Genomic DNA, 22,407 nt, shown 5'->3' with positions numbered 1-22,407 from the left:
TAATTATAATCGCGGAATAATTAATCGTATCAGATCAGTCGAGGCGATCGTATTGATCGTAGAAATGGTTGGAATGGTTCAACTATGTGGTGATGTTGCTTTTTTTGCAGGATTTTTTTGCATTTATTGGAATAATATACAAAACAAATTTACAATGCTTGAGACATGATCATAATACAAGTGACAATCTTATATGTAGTGACTGGAGAAATACAATATATAAAAAAATATATATATAAAATGAGTAAAATGCAGAGGCAAACTATATACAGTAAGCAAATATGTGCTTGAAGCATATAGCAGCCAAAATAAAAATGAAATTTCGAAACGAGACAAAAATAAAATTGTTATTTTGGGGCAAGCCCCATCTGGCGAGGTTTAATGGGTATACGCTTTTTCTGATCATGGACCCTGATGTACTTAATTTATGATGATGTAATGCACATGTGCTGCCGATGAAAATATAATATTTTGCCTTTATGGGTGTTTTACAACTCCAGGGGGATCAATGAGAATACAGTAATAGTTCTGAATACGCACTGAGAGAAGTAAAGGCCGGGCACTTCCATTGACGAGTGGATACCATGCGCGACCATGGGGTCTCGAAAAGCACCCAAACACGTATTTTCCATATTCTGAAACTGCACCCCTTAACAAGTATTGGCGTCTCAAACCGACCCTTAACAAGTATTGGAAACAAAACGATACTCTTGGCAAGTATTCCCGAAATGAACCCCTAAACAAGTACAGCGATATTTTATTGTTATGTCGGGTCCGTCGGTCGTTGGTTTTACCTTTACACATTTTGGTTTAGTACGGCCCCACCTTCCACAACTCGCGCAAGTCGGACTCTAAACATCCTTTATAAAACATTTTAATTTTGTTTCATCATCCCCGAAAATATGACCCTAAACACGTAGCTTTCCTAGCAACATAGATACCCTTTTTTCATTTTGTGTTTTTGACAAAAAGACATCCTTTTTACGTGTTTTTTTGGGTCGCGCATGGTATCCACTCGTCAATGTAAGTGCCCCCCCCCCCCCGGAGTGAAGGCAAAGCGGTCATGGAGCATGCAAGCAAACGAGTAATTATAATTCCTTGAATAGTCATACCATAATAAAGTTGGAGAGGATAATATTGAAATAAATAGAAAAATAACATTAAAAAATGCGAACATAAGGAATACACACAACCCCCAACCCAAGGCTAGGAATTGTGTAAACATCGAAAAATACAGAAAGATGTTAGGAACCATGCTTGAACTATTCATGAATACAACCATTGGCGTAAATAATAAACGTAAAAAATATGAATTAAGGGGCCAGATATATGTGTCGGGCACAAATCATTTTTTATCGGTGATAGATTTTGACATAATATTCAGATATTAGTTCCCCTTCTCGCTTTCTTTTTGTATTGGCCGTGACAAATTTGGGAATCCATATAGCCCAAATCCTTCCCCATTATTTTGAACGCCACTGATTTCAACTGGATATCGTCAAAAAATATTGATTGATTGATTTTATTTCGCAAGTCACCATAATATATATACAGTAGCATTAAAAACAACAGACTTACACAGGATGACCCACGAAAGCTCTAAGGCTATTTTCCAGTAGGGAAATAGGCTTTACCTTGTAAATAAATATTACCTTGGAAATAAGCTTTACCTTGTAAATAAATATTTACAAGGTAGTCAAACTGACAGCAGATGCAGCGTGTAAACACAGTATGAATTTCATTACATGATAATAATAAAATGATAATTACGTAATGTCATGGGTGGTGAAACAAGGATGTGACGTTTTGTAATTCGCTACGCAGGCTTTTGATAGTAAAGCTGATGAAATACAGGGTTGAAAGTAAAATAATGAGAAAGACTGAAATGAAACGATCTATTCAAAATATAAATTCCATGAAAGAGAAGCGATTCAGACAGAGTATTATATTGCGTTTACATTCCCTTTGATTCATATTATTTTGATTCCCTTTCAACAATCTACTTCTTTCTTTATTTCTTCTCTCTCCTCCATGCCCCCCTTCCCTTTCTTGGGGCGGCGGGGGATGGGGGGGGGGGTATCGGATATGAGAAAGCATGCAGTTTAGGTGTTATGGCACACTCGGACAAGTTCAATTTAGTGGCCTAGTAGGTCCATTGGTAAATTGCCAAGTCGTCGACTGCCAAGTGCCAACTTGCACTCACCACATGGTCTGATTTAATTTAGACCATATCCATTCCGTTCATCAATATTTCGTCGAACAACTATTTGGTCCAGTATCCAATTCATTTTCATTCATTTTGCACAATAGCACGTTGTCCAATTAGACCAAATGGTATATGGACTGAATGGCTATTGGACCAACTGGTTACTAGACGATAGTGGATGAACATAATTATGGTAGACTTTAATCAATGATAGTAGGCGAGTTGGCAATTTGACGATTTGGCATCAGACGAAATGGAATTAAACTGATCTGATCCATGGACTTATATAGTATCACACCGGCATAGATAAAGAGGTACAAAAGTGGAAACGATGCCCGACGGACATGCGCATATCCAGGATTTTGCACCACGAGGGGGTCACTATTTTTGCGCCCCTGTGAACTTTTCGGAAAATTGCACCCCGACCCGACCACTCAGGCAATCAAAGTGCCTAAATGCATTTTGAATTGTCTTATTCCACAACCACGTGAAAAAGGCAATCGAAGACCATTTTTTTGTAATGTGTCCATGTAAAAAAAGATCAAAGTTGTATCCACTTCTTGAAAAGAATAAATGCGACCAGAAAGCATAGAATTTTTAAGCGTTTTGGGGTTTCAATTTAGTTCAACTTTTCATCAGAGTGGTAGACCATACTAAAATTATGTGCGGGAGCTGTAATTTCTTAACCGGGGCTAGATCCAGCTTTCGCCAATAGGGGAGGGGGATATTTTCATCTGTTTTCCGATCAAACATTCTACGCTTTTTGCAACCGTGAACATGATATGTATATGAATTATTTAAACAATTATTAACGTGAGCTGAATTTTTTTTATATTCTGACCTAAAATTTGGGGGAAAAAAAAATCTATGAGCACTTTTGGCAATCAAGAACAGGATTGGTATCTATCAACATTTTATGCGATCACGAAGTGCGAACTGACAATTTTTGAATTCCCAATCCAAATCCAACACTGGACATCATAAGCACTTTTTATAACCATGAACAGGATGGGTATATAGCTAAATAATTAATGCGAGCGCTAAGCGCGATTTCAAATTTTTTGATATTCTGACCTCGTAAATTTGTGCGAGTGCGAAGCGCGAGCTTAAAAAGTGATTGATATTTTGACCTAAAATGTGGACATTCTAAGCACTTTTGGTAATCATGAACAGGATTGTCATCTAACTAAACATTGATGCGTGAGTGGTGAATATCCATTCGGCACCCCCTAGGTTGAACATCAATTCGGCGCCCCTATATGTCAAACAGCAACTCGACAACCGTATATAGGAAAAATAATTATTCGGCGCCCCATCCCCAAGGTTAAACATCATTTCGGTGCCCCTATGTCGAACATCTATACGGCGCCCCGAGGTAAAACATTAATTCGCCCCCCCCCCCTAGGATGAAGATCAATTTGGCACACCCTAGGTCGAACATCAATTCGGCGCCCCTAAGCAAAACATAAATTCGGCACCCGCTATATACATGCTATAGGTTGAACATCAATTCGGCGCATCCACCCCCCCCCCATGTCAAACAGCAATTCGTCAACCCTACGAAAAAAATATCGATTCGGCGCCCCCTTGGTGCCCCTATGTCGAACTTCGATTCGGCACCCTCCTATGTCGAACATCTATACGGCTCCCCGAGGTAAAAAATCAACTCGACGCCCCTTATTTCGAACCACAATTCGGCTCCCCGATCTATGTTGGACTTCAATTTGGCAGCCCCTAGGTCGAACATCGATTTGGCGCCCCCTAGGTCAAACATCAATTCGGCGCCCCCTAGGTCGGATATCAACTCGACGCCCCTTATTTCGAACCACAATTCGGCTCCCCTATCTATGTTGGACTTAAATTCGGCGCCCCTAGGTCGATTATCGATTCCGCGCCCCCCCCCCCCCCTAGGTCGAACACCAATGTGGCGCTTCTTTGTTTCCCTCCTCTCTTTCTTGCCCCCTTTCTCTTCTCTCCCCTCCCTTTTCCTCCCCTTTTCTTTCCTTCCATTTTCTCCCTATTTTGGCGCCCCCGAATACGCGCATGGTATAGAGCTACGGATATAGAGAAATAAGGACAAAGATGTAATGAAAATATAAAAACTCTTGAAATACTTTACGTTTTCTAGGCAAACAAGAATCCAAACTCCAAAGCGTATAAATAACGTCCGGCTGAATAGACCTCCATTTGCATCCTGTTTGATATGCTTTCCTGTAAGTTCCATTGTGGGCAAAATAAAGGGCAAAAGTAAGTCTGCTTTCTTTGAGAGGGTGTAAATGATGATATATTAAAATACCAGCGAGTGCCATAGGTGACGGAACGTATTTTCAATTTTTTTTTTTTTTGGGGGGGGCAAAGCGAAAAAAGGCACTTATATGCAAAAATTTGCATTTTTTATGCAAACTGATATTTTCACCATGAGATTATCATCTGTGTTAAGTAGTTGTGCGTTTTGTAGTAATTAAATTGAGCAAAACCTTTTTAAAGTCTTTTCTGATTGATAAAATATCTATTTAGGCTTTATTTTTCCGGGAGCGAGCGTAGCAAGCAAGCAGTTTGAACATTTTCAAATCTATTTTCAAATCTGAAGTTTTGAAACTCGCCGTTTTTTGGTCAAATCGCGCAAATTATTGTTAAAAGAGCATTCTTGCGAGGTGTTAGAGCGCAAATCGCGAGCTATAAATTCTAGACATTGCTTGTACTAACATGACTAATAAGACATGAAAATCAAACATTCCGAGCAATTTTGTTATGAAAAAGATGTGCATCTAATTGAAGAATGGACGCGAGCGCGATATTCCAACCAGAAAACTGGACATTCTAAGCACTTTTTTTAACCCAAGAACTTAATTGTGTGTCTTAATAAATAATAATTGATGCGAAGAGCGAGCCGAAAATTTGTAATATTTCAACCTGAAAACTGGATATTCTAAGCAGTTTGAAACCAAGAACATAATGTGTACCTTTGATGCGAGCGGAAAGCGCGAGCTGAAGATTTGTGACATTTAAACCTGAAAATTGAACATTATAAGCACAAGTTGTAACCAAAACAAAGTGAGTGCCTTCCTAAAAAATAAATGATGTGGGCGCGAAGCGCGAGCCAAAAATTTTATGATTTCCAACCTAAAATGTATCGTTTGACTTCAAAAAAGGTATTTTATTTTGAAAAGGGACATACATGTACATCATTTTGAAATAAGTGCACTCTCCATTTAAAAAAGGCATTTTTTTCCTACTGGGATTTTTTTATGTAGGGGGTTAAGTGCCCCTGCCGCTCCCCGGTTCCGCCGCCCCTGCTGCTAATGTAGCCTCGGGTTATAATTTGTATCTAAGTTCAAACTGGTATCAACAAAAAAATGTTGGTATGACTGCATTTTATAACGATGGTTTTCTTTAAAATATATATTTTTTACCATTTCGATCCATCACATGTTTGCATTTTTTTGTCCGTCGATATGCCCAGCGCTGAGAGGTCATGCCAAAACGTGATTTTGCATGAAGTACATTCTCTGAACCATCATCGGAACTTCGGAATCACACAGAGATGGAAGACCCCTTCCCCCAAATAGTTCCGCCTAGTTGTATGTCCTCGAATATATATATATATATATATATATATATATATATATATATATATATATCTAATAAAGATATCAGAAATGCGAAACACAAATTCACGAGTAATGCAGTTTTTGCAATAAAATTTGCAATTTTATTATATCACCATGATAAGTACGTAATTTTATTATCCGAGCACATGCAGCGGACCGAGGAGGAGTGGGTGGAGGGAGAGGCACCTAGGAGACGTCACACTTGTTCTTGTTCAGTATATACTACCATAACAAGTTGGAAAAGAAAAATACAATTAAAGAGAAACTTGGAGGGGGATCGATGTTACATGGTTATAACATACCAGTGTTGTAGTGCCTTGATGCTCGGCCTTGGCCTTAAGGCGCCTTAAGGCCTACTTTTTCAAAGCCTTGGCCTTGAACATTCAAGCCTTGGCCTTGAGAGGGCCTTGGCCTTGGCCTTGAGGATTTTGAGCCTTGAAATTTCAAGGCATTTTCAAGGCATTTTCAAGGCTTTTTCAAGGCATTTTTTTTTTTGGTACTTTCATTTGTTTTTAAATAAGTAATTATAAATGTTACTATGATATTTGTAATTGTTCTGTATATTTAATGGCACTACTTCCAGTCAGCAGTAGTAAGTGTACTGGTAGTGCTATAAATTGTGATTATCACCATCATCAAGAATTATCATCAATTCATATTCATGTATGTGACAAAGAAAACAGTAATGATGAAAAAGAGCATTATTTATTGGTAACGTGTTGTAATCATGACTAATAATGATAATGATAGTAATAATCATTATGATAAAGATTACAGTGATTTGATGACAGGAATAATTCTGACAGATCTGACAGCAAATTTTGACAACAATTTTCATAAAGAATAATAACAAGGACTTTCATTGTATTATTTCCTTTGGCCAAGAAGAATGTTTTAAGTATTAATGATATTCCGAAAAGATTTGGTAAACTTGAACACAATCTTCAATTTTGTCATATCCAAATGGGTTATGTCAATGGCATGATGAACCAAAAGTTTTGAGAGGCCAAGCATGGCATATATATATAGAGCAAAATTTTTGCCAAAAAAAAGTTGAAAGCAATGTAAGTGAGCGAGCGAGCGAGCGAGCAAAATTTTTTACCCTCTTACTATAAGAAAAGCTAATTTTTGTGATAGATTGTGACAATATGTTAAGAAAATAATATCACATTTACTCCTTTAATCCATATTTTATTGTTCGAAATAGACACCAGAAATGAAATACTCCTAAAATTTGTTTTGCTCAATTGATCGTGGGCCCGGCAGCCGCTGTGCAGCGCCAGATTGACGAGGCTCTATCTCTTTAATTATTGAACGCCAAACAGGGTAGCAGCAACTCCCATCTTTAAACGTCTTTTGGTCTGACGCGGCCGGGGTTTGAACCCCCGACCTTGCGGTTGTGAGACGGACGTTCTACCAACTGAGCCAACACACCGGTTACCTTTCCTTTTTTCCTTTTCTAAATTTATTCTTGGTGGTGGAACTTCTCTCTCTTTTTTGAGGGGGGAGAGGGGGTTCTGATATTTGTAAAGAGGTGAGAAAGGGGAATATAACTTTATTTTGTTAGTATTCTTTATTCCGGTTTTTGAGGTAAAATAAGTGTAGAAGATACAAGAAATGAAAATTGAAATTTAAAAAGGGGTTGTGAGCAGGAAAAAAACATGAAAACGGACACGAGTCCTAAAAGTGACTCATTTTCAGGTCAGCATTTGAAAATTTCAACTTGTGCTCTCTTGTCCCCCCCCCCCCCAAAAAAAAAAATCCTTGTAGGAAAAAATGCCCCTTTTCCAAAATCGGAAATACTCTTTTTTCCAAATGAAATGTGCCCTTTTAAAATAAAATACATTTTTTTTAATAGTAAATTATAATACATTTTAGGTTCGAAAATCGCCAAATTTTGGATCGCGCTTGCATCATTTATTGTTTAGTACAGTATTAATCCTATTCATGGTTACAAAAATGTTTAGAATTTTTAGGTTAGAATATCACAAATTTTTGGTTCGCGTTCTGCACTTGCATCAATTATTGTTAGGTACATGTAAGGTACTCAATATGTTCCTGTTTACAAAAAAAACGTTTAGAATATCCAATTTTCAGGTTGGAATATCACAAATTTTTGAGCTCGTGCTCTGCGCTCGCATTATTTGATCGGTGAGTTATGTATCATATTTATGAGTCACTAAACATGCTAAATGCAGTCCTTAACAGCTTACTTTGCGGACCTGTCAGTATATTAAAAATTTCAGCTCGCGCTTAATTATTAGTTAGATGCACATCTTTTTCATGATTACAAAAACAGCCCGGAATATTTGATTTTTATGTCTCAATGTCAAAAAGTTTTTGCTTATGATTCGCGCTGGCAACATCTCGCAAGGATGTCCTTTTAAAAGTGATTAGCCCTGTAATTGACCAAACATCAAGTTTTTCAACTTCAAAATTGAATTTTTTTAAACCAATAAATCCAAATATCTGTCTTATCAATGAGAAATCACTAAAAAGGCTTTGGTCAACTTAATTTCCACAAAATACACAACTACTTCACGTAGTTGATAATCTCATTTTGAAAACATCTGTTTGCACCAAATGCCAATTTTAAAATATAAGTACCCTTTTTGGTTTTGACCCCCCCCCCCAAACAAAATACGTTCTGCCGCCCCTGTCCCAGGGAGTGGAGAAAGACATACGTTGAGAACGGGCATGCCAGGATCAGATGACCGTGGTAATAATAATTATTGCAATGTAAATCACATAAAAAAATAATAAATTATAATAATAATTTAATAATAAAATAATAATTATATGTACAAAGATAACTATATTATTATTTTAAATTAATGTCTAAATCTACCATGAAATTATTTTTGTTTTTCATGTACAAAAGTCAAAATTTTTGCTCGCTCAGTTCGCTCGCTCTCACCTATTAAAGTTTGAAATGCCTTGGCCTTGGCCTTGGCCTCGAGGTTTTCAGGCCTTGGCCTTGGGTTTCCATGCCTTGGCCTCAGCCTTGGGTATTGAAGCCTTGGCCTTGGGTATTAAAGCCTTGGCCTTGGCCTTGGCCTTGGAGGTTTATGCCTTGACTACAACACTGTAACATACAGACCTACGCACCGATATCATAGGCGGATCCAGGAGGCCGACGTTACGCCCCCCCCCCCCCCCGATATTGGCAGCGCAAAGTAATATGAACGAAAGCAGAGGGGGGGGGGGCAAAATATAAGAGGAAGAATGAATAAAAAAAGGTGAGGGGAATTCAGACTTGGGGGAGGGGTGGGAGCCAATCATGTCACTACACATGTATACAAACAATTTAGCCCGCGCTTTGTGTTCGCATTGCCTGTTCGATGGAACATCTATTCATCTATACCAATTCATTTATTGATTTATTCATTCAGTCATGGTTAAACAGGTTCACAAGTTCAGAGTTATTAGTATATAAAATCATAGTAACAAGTACAATAACAAGGTACAATTCATATCAAAATAGTATGAGACATAAGAAATATTAATTGATCAATGTAATACAAAACACGGAAACATTGTTGAAGGGCTTATAGTAAAACGAACAAGGGAACTAAATAGGCCTTTACTTATTCAAATTTTTGAGCACCTCATCCGTCAGTGTGCATCTTGTTTAATGATCATATTGCTCAGATCAATTTTCAGGACACAATACACAGTCCGAAAATAATACCTCACGCTCGCATTTTTTATAGGGCTTAGTACTGTTACAACTATAGATTCCAACAAAAACTAGCTTTGAGCTGCCGATCGATCGGGAAAAATGTGGATGAAAATATTGTTCACCCCGGCCCCGTTATTAGTGAAAGCTGGATCCGCCCCAGAATATATTGTTTAAAAAAAAGGCATAGGCCACGCGGTATTTGTCATTTTTTAGTGATAAATACATTGAGGCAGTATATTGACAAATAATCACTGGAAGAGAAAGAGCATCTTATAGGCCTATATAACGCACAAAGCAAAATAATGAAAAATGGCGGCCAAGCTAGTTCAATACAAAATGATTTCCTTTTCCTTTAAAAAAAATGTTACAACACGTTATAATAAGGAACAAATCAAAATACAGAACCTGAAGAAATTGATAACAATTCAGTGAATCGGAATCGAAACAAAAATGCGTATGTAAATATAATTATAAAATAGAAATAAAAAACGGGAAAAAAAATAAGAATAGCCCTTTCACAAGCAACCATAATTCTCCCTCCCTTCATACCCTGGACAAGTAAAGAAAAAAAAATACAGCTAGAGAAACGAAGCAAAGATGAAAAGCAAGGAAAGGGAAGAAAGCCGTCTCTCGGTACCTGGTACTCTGCCCAGATATCAAGATGTACGTAGGACCTATTCTCCGCGATTTGAAAAACAACGTGCATAACATCACAATTATTATGATGGTCATTTTAAAAAGTTCCTTGGTTGTTTCCAAGTTATTTAATTTGCCGTCGAGGGACTGCGCGAATGCACACGCTCCTACAGGATATGAATGAAAAAGTCGCAAATAGACTCCGCCGTTCAATCCGATACTGTTACAGTACATAGCCGGTATACAGATCGGCACGTGAGACAAGCGCAGAGGCGATGGATATGAATATTCATGAGCAGGTATTGATGTCATTTGGTCTCAAGGTGGCGCTCTTCATTTTTTATGTCAATTTCAAAATCTGCATCAAAAGAAAGCTCACTTGGCAAAATTTCTCTTCTTTATATATTTTTTTGAGAATAAAAACAGTTATTTTGGCCAATGCAATACATTTTATGGACTCAGAACTTGTTTATGAGTATTTTGATAAGCGAAGAGTGAAATCTAAAAAAAAGTTTTGAAATAAACCAATGTCACAATTTACCTTTAATGCCTTTTATCTATTTTAATTATTTTTTTTTTATATCCCTTTATTTCTTCTTTCCGGATTCCACCCTGTGCACCCCGTTAAACTCAGGGAAGAATGTTTCAAATGTTTTCTAGTTCTTACACTGTTCACAATAAGGAGATGTGATTAGGTGTATTGTTTACGCTGAAGGGAGAGGAATGGGTGCGTATGGAAAAAATATCCCAAAAGATAGAGAATTGATCTCCATGACATTAACTCACAATTGTGTCCTATTTTTTAAAAACAAGTTTGTATGATACACGTATGCCTCCCACGTAAGGCGTAAGGAAAAAAGTTTACCTAATGCATCAAATTAGATTGATTGATTAGATTCATTGCGGTAAATGAAATACAATAAATTCGATGTTCCAGCAAAATGACCAGATTTCACAAAATTAAATACGGGACAATCGACAAAGCACTATGTACCATCGGATCGACCGAGCCAGGCCAAAAAATCAACAAAAAGGCTACACAATGTTAGACTTGTTAACAAAATATAATTAAGAAAGGGGAAGGGAGGGTGAGCGGAAGAAAGAAAAGAGAAAATAATGAGGAAACAAGAAATGAATTTAGACGAAAGAAAAAAATAAGGAAAAATTAAAAGGAAAAAAGTTTGAATAAAAGAGAGAACGGTTTCCGTCATTACTTGTAATGAATAAAGAAAGAAAGAATTAAAATAAAGGAAGGGAAGATGAATAAATGTGTGAAAGAAAAAACATAAGGAGAGAAAAGAGAAAAGTAAGAAAAATGGAGGAAAAGAGAAAGAAATAAAAAGAATTCCTTCATTATTTGAAAGAAACAAAGACAGAATAAAACATGAAGGAAGAAAGGGAAAGAGGGAATAAGGGAAAACAGAATAAAAAAAAAAGAAAAAAATAACATCTACAAAAAAATCATCTACAATAGATTCCGATCACGCTAGTTTAAAAACATAATGGTCTATCACAAGATCACCAAAGTACATGCACATGTAAACATAATGCAATGTACGTACCCTAGGGCACCCGAGGATAAGTGCGGGCACGGCCAATATTATATAGCACGCAGGAAACTGCGGGCCCGGGAAAACGCCCTCGTCTGCTCCCCTTGAATACCCTCGGTTAGACGCAAAAGCCCCCTAGGGTGTTTGCGTGCTCGGGCGTGACGTTTCCTGCGGCCGGCACTGTATAACGGCCCGTGTACGGACCCTTCCTGCATTGAACTTTGAGTTGAAGCACGGATGATGCCATCCAATAAATATCCGATGGAATCATCCGATAACCATCCGATGGCATCCGATAGCCATCCGATGGAATCATCCGATAACCATCCGATGGCATCCGATAGCCATCCGATGGAATCATCCGATAACCATCCGATAGCATCCGATAGCCATCCGATGGAATCATCCGATAGCCATCCGATGGAATCATCCGATAACCATCCGATGGCATCCGATAACCATCCGATGGAATCATCCGATAACCATCCGATGGCATCCGATAGCCATCTGCAGTGCACTTTTTTTTGTTCATGGGACAGGATCAAACCCGTTAAATTATATATAATTTGACGCCGATTTAGGGGTGATCAAACCCGGAATTAATTGAAAAAAAAGGTTAGATGATAATTTTGAAGACTCCTTGGAACATTTTTTTGTAGCATATAGGGGAAGGCGGGGTAAGTTGAGCATCGGGGCAAGTTGAGCCACCACCCCATGCCAATAATGAATGAGTCGGACATCGTGGCGGTGCCATGTATTCATGATCCATTGCATAACCCCTAACCCCAACACATTTTTTTCAACTTTGAAACAAAAAGTACTTTTTTAGAGGGAAAATACAACTTTCAGCCAAAAAATGTAAAAAAGGGTGTGAAATAGATAAGTGCTTTTTACACGCACACGTCTTTAAATATAATAAAGACATAAAAACAACATTGTTAGTACAAGTATGGATCTTCATTTTCGTCGTAGTTTTTTACATGATGGAAGCATAAGATATGTAAGGATGCGAAATTATCGCATTAAGTTAGGACTGGGGGAAGTTGAGCAAACGAACATGGGGCAAGTTGAGCCATGGTAGTTCTTATGGTAATGTATATAAAAATAAAAAAAACCTTAAAAAGCCATCGATATGGAGGCAGAAAGGAGCAAATTTACATGACTGTTCTCATCCTTTTAGAGGATGTTGGTATTTATAGAGAATTTGCGAGTTAAAAAGACTTAAAAAAAAAAAAACCATTAACAAGTGGAATGCCTCTGGCGGTCTCACCTGCATCACGCGATTCAATATAGCAGCAGTGCTGATTTTGAAAACTACTATAACTCGCGCAAGATGTTCAGTGATACTTGGTTACTCTCATTTCCACGTTTTATGAACTAGACCAATACACTTACAGAGATATGATGGTAATTCAACAGATACCCCATTATGGTCAGAGTTCATTGACCTTTGACCTTGGTCATGTGACCTAGAATGCACACAGGATGTTCAGTGATACTTGATTACTCTTATGTCCAAGTTTTATGAACTAGACCAACACATTTTCAAAGTTATGATGGTAATTCAACAAATACCCCAATTTGGCCATAGTTCATTGACCCTAAATGACCTTTGACCTTGATCATGTGACCTGAAACTTGCACAGGATGTTCAGTAATACTTGATTACTATTATGTCCAAGTTTCATGAATCAGATTCATAAACTTTCAAAGTTATGATGGTAATTCAACAGATACCCCCAATCCGGCCAAAGTTCATTGACCCTAAATGACCTTTGACCTCGATCATGTGACATGAAACTCAGGCAGAATGTTTAGTAATACTTGAATAACTTTATGGCTAAGTTTCATGAACTAGGTCTATATATTGTCTAAGTTATGATGATATTTCAAAAACTTAACCTCAGGTTAAGATTTGATGTTGACGCCGCCGCACAGTGGGCCAGGAGAGAGCAAAAGTGCGCCAAAACTGGTTTTTGGTCATGAAACAAATTTTGTTTTTTTCATGTTCTAAGCAAAGATAAGAACCTGTAGAATGCCTCCGTACAATATTTCTCCATTAAATTGAATATTAGTTGCCCATTTTTATTCAATGTTACCGGAAAATGACTCTTTACGGCTACCGCATGTGTAAATTACACGTTTTAGATATTTCACTGTTTTGACAAAACGGATTGCTTAATTTATTTTTAATTCACGGTGCTCTTTGATGAATAATTGTTTTAAGTAATCAACGATTTTCAAGATAAAATGATAATCCCTTCAGAGGCAATTTTGGACGAAACCATTTGACAATGGGGGTGTTTTAGCATTTTTTTTTTCATGAGCATTTCTTTTAGAAATTGCTGCCGATTGCTGCGCTGTAAATACCATGGCGGTCTTTGTTATAGTTCATGCTTTACACTGATACCAAATTTAGCTGCATATACGTGCAATTTCTGGAGATATAACCAATTTTTCAACCACATGTTCGCCGTATTTATCACAAAAATCGGTCCAAGTTCCTGTCCCATTATATGCGCGTGCATGCCGAACGTTGTGGGTGACATTAAACATCAAACTCCCCGTCGCGTTCTGGGAAAGAGAGAGAGAGGGGGGGGGGGTGTCTAGCTGGCTCAAGTGTGTGGCTTTTGTGACTGGTGTCTACCTTTAAAATATTTTCGTTAAACATACGTAAAGGCAAGCTTTCATTTCCAATTCCACTAACTATATAATAATACATGTAACGCAACTTCATTTTGATGCCAAACTGTTCCATCCCGTGTTCCATAATTTGATATGCTGTCATACTGAGAAGATTAATTCTTAAGGTAAGATTCCCGGGTAAGATTATATATTTGGTTTGTTGTTCATAAACCAAGTAGAGGCTATAACACACATGACTAGGGATGTGATAGGTCTCTCGCAGTTTTCTGACAAAATATGAAAATGTGTATAGGACACAGATGGGATATACGTGGCCTCTATTACATGTATAAATTGCATTATCATTATTAGTATTTATCCCCCAAAAGGGTTTGTAACTTCACATACACGTATGAATTCGTTTATCTCTTGGCTCATTCTAAATTTGCTATAATTGTTGGTATCGATCAAGAAGAAAGTGTATATTATTATTTCAATGATTGTTTGGTTTATGATTCTCATTGACTTTATATGTATTCCACATGCTAATGGTAACAGGTGACATTGTGATTAGGAGCAAGTTTTTAAGAGTACAACAATCACAGCCTCTTCCCCCTGATGTTCAAAGTATGCTAAAAAGATCTTCTCACCAAAGGCACAATAGTTGTTGAGATAGTAGAGAGAGACTCTGATTCGGAATAACTTTGTATACGCCGTTCTTGGTAGGCCTTGTAGGGCCTTGTACTGATTAACCTGCAGAGGACCCGGCCTCTAATCACTGGAATCATTATTTTAAAGATTTCACTGTCCACTTCTGGTATCAATCCATTTTAATTCATGTAGGTGTGGTTAATCATTGTAGACAGGGAATAAAAATACTCCTTTTCATTTTTTTTTTTACAATTTCACTTTGAATTTTACAATTCCGGATTCATGGTAGGACGCCCTCTTTAAGCGATACTCAGGTCACCAATTGAATTATTTGTACCCCGAGCACAGACTTTTCTGGTTTGGTTGCATGTTTGTGTGTTTGCTGTTTGCTGATATGCTTAATTATTGCTGAAATTTATCTAAAACTAGTTTCTGAAAATTTGAAACTTATTGTAGAATTAGAAACATGTAATTTCTGCTCATATGTTAACAGCCAATCAGAAAACAGTATTTTAACGACGTCATCAATATTTGAAAATACTTTTATTGAATTCTACCAAATTTAATCATACAAATGTGTGAATAATGGGTTTTGGCGCATTTTGGGTTCATTCTGGCCCACTGTGCGCCGCCGCCGCCGCCGCCGTCGGAAAAGCGGCGCCTATAGTCTCACTCTGCTATGCAGGTGAGACAAAAATTGACACGCTGGTTCTGCCCCCATACATTTTGTACATAGTTTTTTGTGGCTCAACTTACCCCAGAAGGTGGCTCACCTTACCCACAGATGGGGCAAGTTGAGCCGTTTGACATCTCTTTTTTCAAAGTGACTTTTAGTGTAGGGGTAGAACGTTATATATAGGTGAAAAATATTTTAGAAGAATTAGATTTTAAGACCAGGTATTGTTTTTTTATACAAGATCATTAATCAAATCAATTCTAGCATGCAAACAGCAAAAAGTGTCACAACTTACCCCGCCTTCCCCTACTTGTTTTTAGAAGCAATAATATTCCTATTTCTTTTCTCCCCTCTTACTCCACTTCATCTCCTTTCTTTCCTATTCTTTCACTTTCACACTTTCTCTCATCTCCCGTAGCTCCTTTTCCCCATTCCCACATCCCCTCCGACCCTCCCTCCCCCCCCCCCAAATAATCGTAAATACCCAATACGCTGAATCTATTGGTTGACAATCAAACTGTGATTGATACTTTGAGTTGCGTAAGGTCATACCTTTTCTGCAACAGGCCTATAGGGAGATGAATGGAATGTATGGAAATCAGTTTTAATATGTTCCCAGGTGATCCTTTTATTACTTAGTGATGTAAGTCAAATGACAGATTCCATGGTTCATTCATTTATATTATTCTTCATTGTGTTTTGTAATAATTATTTTTTCAGTCTTCTATAAACCCAACCATGGTTGAAGCATTAAAGACTGTCATCTCCCAGAGTACAGAGTGTCGAGTGTGTCTTTCTACATTCACCGATCCCAAGATCCTGTCTTGTTCTCACACTTTCTGCAAGACTTGCCTGGACAACCTATTGGAGTGCCAAGGTAACTGCCAGATCCGATGCCCTGTCTGCAGAGCTGTGACCCAGGTCCCAAACGAAGATGTCGGCAAACTACAGGTAAATCTTGCTTTGAAAAGTCTAATAGAGGATATGAAGGGCCATCCTCAGATTTGCACAAATTGTAAATCAAATGACAAGCCCCATGCTGTTGTCTACTGCCAAGACTGTGGCAAGTATCTCTGCACATCTTGTCTTAATACCCACTCTCAATGGGAAGGCTTTATCGATCATGAAGTCATTGCCATGAGTGAGATCTCATCAGGAAAGGTGTCTGTACGTAGATACCGGAAATGCAGGAAACACCCGAAAGAAGATGAGGATTACTTCTGTTCCACCTGCAGGAGATTCACATGCTTCAGATGCGGTGTGATGGAACATAAAGACGAGGGACACCAGGTCGTCGAGGGAGCTGCTTATGAGGACAAACACGTGAAGAACATCGAAGACCTGAAATCAAAGGTTGAAAATCAACAGTCATGCTTTCAGAAGTACATTGATTTCATTGATGAGCAGAGGAAGAGTGTTGACAATGCCAAGAAACAGTGTACAGGTGACATCAACTCAAATCATATGATGATGCGGTCCGGCAGTTGAGAGAGAAGAGAGAAAGCTTGCTAAGAGAAGTCAAGGAAACGACCGAAGCAGCAGAGAAAGAACTGGAAAGCATGAAGACCACGGCTAAGAAGTACATCAATCAGTTGACGACCATGGCTGAAATGGTAACTAACAAAATAAAGATTCCATTAGATATTGATACTTTGGCTGCACACGACACTCTGTGTGAAGAGTTAAGAGAGGTCATTGATCAAAATGATCCTGACTACGAGAAGCCGAATAAATCGGGCATAAAGGGGAAAAGGGTTAGGTTCAAGAAAAATGTTGGAGTGGATGAGCTAGGCCTTGGAAAGATTGTTAATGTTGAAAGAAACGTCGCCTTACACACTTATAAAACCTTTGATCTCATATTTGATTACTCTGATGACTCTGATGACTAATAAGATTGTTAATGTAAAGAACGTTGCTTTGCCAGCTAAGAGAAGCATGAATGCCATGGTTAGTACACCAGACGGTAGGATGGCAGTATAATATAATACAGGTAGCATCTCCATCTTCTCTCCTGATGGTAAGCTTCAGCAGACAGTTCTGAAGGATGTAAAGATTGATGAGGCAGGGTTCCTCTCTGATGGTAAATTTGTTATGACTGACAATTCTAACGATATTACACTGTACACGCCGTAGTACACACAATTGAATGTCATGTTTAAGACTCTGAATCGAGTTGAAGGTGGATTTTCTGATCTCACTGTTGATGGTGATGATCTGATCTAAGTGAGCTACTGGTACGCCAATAAGATCTTGGTATTTCCAACAGCATTTGGGCAAGCAGTCAGGGAGATACCTTGCAACGGGTATGAACCAGAGCAAATCACTAGTTACCATGGATCTCTGATCATTTCATCATGGGATGCTATCAGATTGATAGACAAACAGGGTGCTGTACAACATGAATTAAAGAAACCGGGTAGCAAACTTTACGCTGCTGTATCTCAATGGAATACAATCCTGATAGCCAAGGTGAAGCATGATGAAGGTTTGGTGAGCATTGACGAGTATACAAATGAACTAAGGCACATCCGAAACCTTGTTAATTATTACAAGATTGAGGAGACTGGGATATATTGATGTTACCTCCAGCAGTACCGATCAGGAGAGATCGCTTTCTGCACTTTATATAGACTCTATATATTCCGCTCGAAATAATTGATGACATGATAAAATAATCATTATCGCAGAAGATGGGGGGGGGGGAGTGATACCCACTGAGTTGCTGTATTCCCAACCACTCTTTAAGTTTCTTCACTGGCTTCCTTTTAAACAGAGAATTACATTCAAATTACTCTTGATTGTCTGCAAAACATTGAATAAACAGGCTCCACAGTATTTAAGCAACTGCTTGAATCTGTATACACCAACTAGAGCTCTTAGATCGTCCAGTGATCACCTTTGCCTCACATATTCATTAACTCGTACATTAGCTGGTGACAGAACTTTTACGGTGTCGGCTTCAAAATCCTGGAACAACCTGCCACTAATAATTAGACAGTCTCCATCATTAGCAATCTTCAAAAAGTCATTAAAAACTCATCTCTGTCATACTTTGTAGTTTTTAAAATATTACATCTTATTAATTCATTGTAAGCGCTTTGGGCCTAATGGGAAAAGTGCAGTACAAATGATAAGTAATAATAATAATAATAATAATAATAATAATAAGCTGCAATAATGTAGAAATACATGAAACAGTTGTTGGATAATTTCTTTCTCGTTTCTCATCCATAAAAAGCATTTCGCTGCTTACAACTTTTTGTTTTCAACTTTGCATGTACCAACCATCATATTTATCATGTTTATCCTCTGTGTGGGGAAATTCTAGACTATACTTGTATGTTTTCATAAATAGGAAGATATCGTAATTCTATGCTGTGAAACTAGACATTATTATAACGTGTGAATGTATAAATATTATTTTCATGGAGATGGTCTGATCATCACTCTTCGATATTTTTCGGAGTGTGAAACACTTACAAAAATTATTTCATTTATGAAAATTGCACGAAAAATGCATAAAACAGCATATAGTACAGTAGTAAATGGATCTCAATTTTTAATTTCAGCTTTCCACTTAATATCCAGCATCATCTTTATCATGTGTATCCTACGTGAGGGAATTTCTCGTGCTTAAATATAAGACATAATGTTAAATATACATATTGTAACAGTATCTTGTTTATGTGATTTGTTCAACTGATAACCTATAATGTTTATTCAGTTAGAGGGCGCACTCTTGCTAAGTAATAAAGTACCCCTTTCCTCCTGTAAGAAATCTCTAACTACTCTCTGATGTTCGAGTAAAGTAAAACCACTTAACAACCCAACCACAACTTGAAACACATATTTTATGGGAAACCAAATGTTTCTCTCTTCATACATGTCATATGCATGTATATAATATTTGTCTAGCAATGGCTATCGTGGCAATGTGATATTTACCATTGGTATTAAAGAGTGAATGCTATACTGTTTATGATTTTATGCATAAATTGGAATATGTCGTTATTCTATGCTATTATTCTGTCTAGACATGATTACACTGTGTAAATATATAAATATTATCTTCATGGAAATGGTCTGATCTACGCTCTTTAATATTTTTCGAAGTATTTCAATTTCAAAATGCAATTATATATGATTACTTGAATGTGAAACAAAACAAACAAATATTGCCGGCATTTAAGAAAATGGCACGAAAATGCATAAAAATCAACGTCAAGTATTTCATTTTTATTTTGAGCTTTGCTATTATCAAGCATCATCTTCATTATGTTCATCCTAAGTGAGGAAATTTCTAGTTCTTGTATTTTAGACATAATGTTATTAGATATATCATGAGAAATCAAAATGATTCTCTATTCATAAACATGTATTTAATTTAACTACATATAGTAATAACCATGGTGGAAGTGTAATATTTACCATTCATTTTAAAGATGGTATGCTATACTAAGTATGTATTTACTTGTAATGTATATTTGTATTCATTGATCAGGTAGATAGAAAGTGAGATCATGATCTTTACGGTAAAAAACAACGTTCTCCGTTATAGAACATGCTTATACTGTGTATTTTTATTGTTTACCTGTATTTGATATACAACCGATGTGAAGTACATTACTTTGATATATTCGAAGAAATTTAATTTGAAAATGGAATTATATGGAATAACTCGAACGTGAAATAGAATAGCTTTACGGAGAATAGCTTATCGTATTTCAGGCAATGGCACGAAATGTATAGTAAAAGCGCAGCTGTAATGAGTCAATGGATGTAGATATCTGCCATCCATAGAAGTCTGACGAACTTTTCATTGGTCCATCACTATATTAAATCTATATTTATATATTGTTTTGCATATATTATAACTTTGTAAAAATAAACGAAATCAAATGGAGCGAAATGAATTTTTTTAAGGGGGCAATTTCCCAAAAAGCCGGGAGCTAGCAAAACAGTGCAAACATCTAATTTTGTGATAGATTTCGACATAATATTCAGACAATGATATGTTCAGCCTTTTAGTTTAATTTACTTTTCTTCTTTTCCCCTTGGTCGTGAAAATCTTGAGGAAAGAACAATACGTGTATAACTCAATCAAATTGTTACATTCTATCTAAAAATCCGAAGCAGAAATTTGAAATTATTCAATAATATAATTTCAAATTTCTGCTTCGGATTTTGCCTTTTAAAAAGAAATCAATTCGATAGAAGATCACGTCAGATAAGACTTGCTATTACCGTGGAAAAAAATGAAACTTTAATATCATAAGTACTTGTATTTTCTACAGGTATACATAATTTAAATTAGCAGAAATTCTCTTTCATCAATAATCATGCAGTATATCCAGAATGAAGAGAAAACGTCATTAATTAATTATACAATTGAGAAGGATAGTATGATCACTATGAATGCAATTGTTTATATTTGCACAAATATGATCGAGAACAGTGATGTGCAAATGTATAAATATAACATCATTTAAGAATTTAAAAACCAAGTTCACACTATATAGCTCTTCAATACAATATGTCGAGTTTACATATAGAATCAGTTTATTAATAGGTAAATCAAATCAATTATGCTCTTCATTTTCAGGAACTAAACAAGATTTGATCATCAATTTGATCAAAGTATACATAATAACTTTTAGAAATTTTCTTAAAATGTACGAAACCAAATATTATAATGTAAACGTTGGAAAGTGAATAAAGGAAATGCAATTTCAAAATCTGTAAAAGAGTAATGATATGATAATAATATAATATCATAATTCATATTTGCTGTATATAATTTGGCTAATATTATAACTGTTATTGTTTTTTTTTTCTTTTAGTGATTTAATGAAACAAAATACTTTGATGACGGCTAGACAAATTCTTCGTTTATAGTTGAGTAATCAATAAAAAAAAAAAAAGTAATCTGTTTGTCACTGATATAGTATTGACTTGTTCAGAAAAAAGAATATAACAAAAAAGGGAGAAAGATAGAAGGAAGGAAAGGCATATATAGAGAAATAAAGGGAGGAAGAAAGGAATGAAGGAAAGAAGGATGGAGATTTTTCAATAGATAAATATGGAAAGGAGGAAAGGCTTTCTGGAACATTGGGAATCTATTAAAAATGCCTGTCAAATTACAAAGGACAGACTAGAGGTCATTGTCGAAAGTTGGTGAACCGTGATAGTAGGCCTACATCGTCTTGAGACTCGGATCGGATGAAATATAACTAATGTGTCGTTTGCCTAGTCAGAGTCCAGGACGACACTGTTGATTTGATTCACAAATTTTCGACAAAGACTGTTTTGTTATGAAGAGCTACATGTATGGTCAAAAGATTCTATGTGTATAGAAAGCGTCTGTGAAATGATCGCGAGAATGCCAGGGGACTTACATTGACGAGTGGATACCATGCGCCACCCCAAAAACACGTAAAAAGGATGTCTTTTTCACGATAGGGCATGTTACGTACGTAACGTGATAAGGGTGTCAAAAACCAAAAGAAATAATGAAAAAAGGGTATCTATTTCACTAGGAAAGCTACGTGTTTAGGGTCAAATTTTCTGGGATGATAAAACAAAATTAAAATGTTTTATAAAGGATGTCCTTTTTGCATCCAACACTACGTGTTTAGAGTCCGATTTGCGCGAGGTGTGGAAGGTGGGGCCGTACGAAACCAAAATTAATAAGGCGGTTTTCCACTAGGGCGCGGACAACACCAGGAAGGGTTGCGGAAGCAACTTTTCTCATTTCGGCATGCTGTCCGCAA

The 22,407-nt window shown here is 36.9% G+C and overlaps 1 protein-coding gene and 1 pseudogene across 1 annotated transcript; one reads left to right on the top strand and one right to left on the bottom strand.

Annotated features, from left to right (window-relative positions):
- Positions 1-11,803: 11,803 nt before the first annotated feature.
- On the bottom strand, positions 11,804-12,181 carry LOC135155460 (small proline-rich protein 3-like). Its single transcript, XM_064104437.1, has one exon. The coding sequence runs from the start codon at positions 12,179-12,181 to the stop codon at positions 11,804-11,806; it is 378 nt and encodes a 125-aa protein (XP_063960507.1).
- Positions 12,182-16,375: 4,194 nt separating this feature from the next.
- LOC129268606 (tripartite motif-containing protein 59-like) lies at positions 16,376-16,964 on the top strand (annotated as a pseudogene).
- The last annotated feature ends 5,443 nt before the right edge of the window (positions 16,965-22,407 follow it).

Source organism: Lytechinus pictus, chromosome 9 (assembly GCF_037042905.1).
Source record: "Lytechinus pictus isolate F3 Inbred chromosome 9, Lp3.0, whole genome shotgun sequence".
Taxonomy (NCBI): Eukaryota; Metazoa; Echinodermata; class Echinoidea; order Temnopleuroida; family Toxopneustidae; genus Lytechinus; species Lytechinus pictus.
The sequence above is the reverse complement of the archived record's forward strand: the minus strand, read 5'-3'. Positions and strand labels throughout refer to the sequence as shown.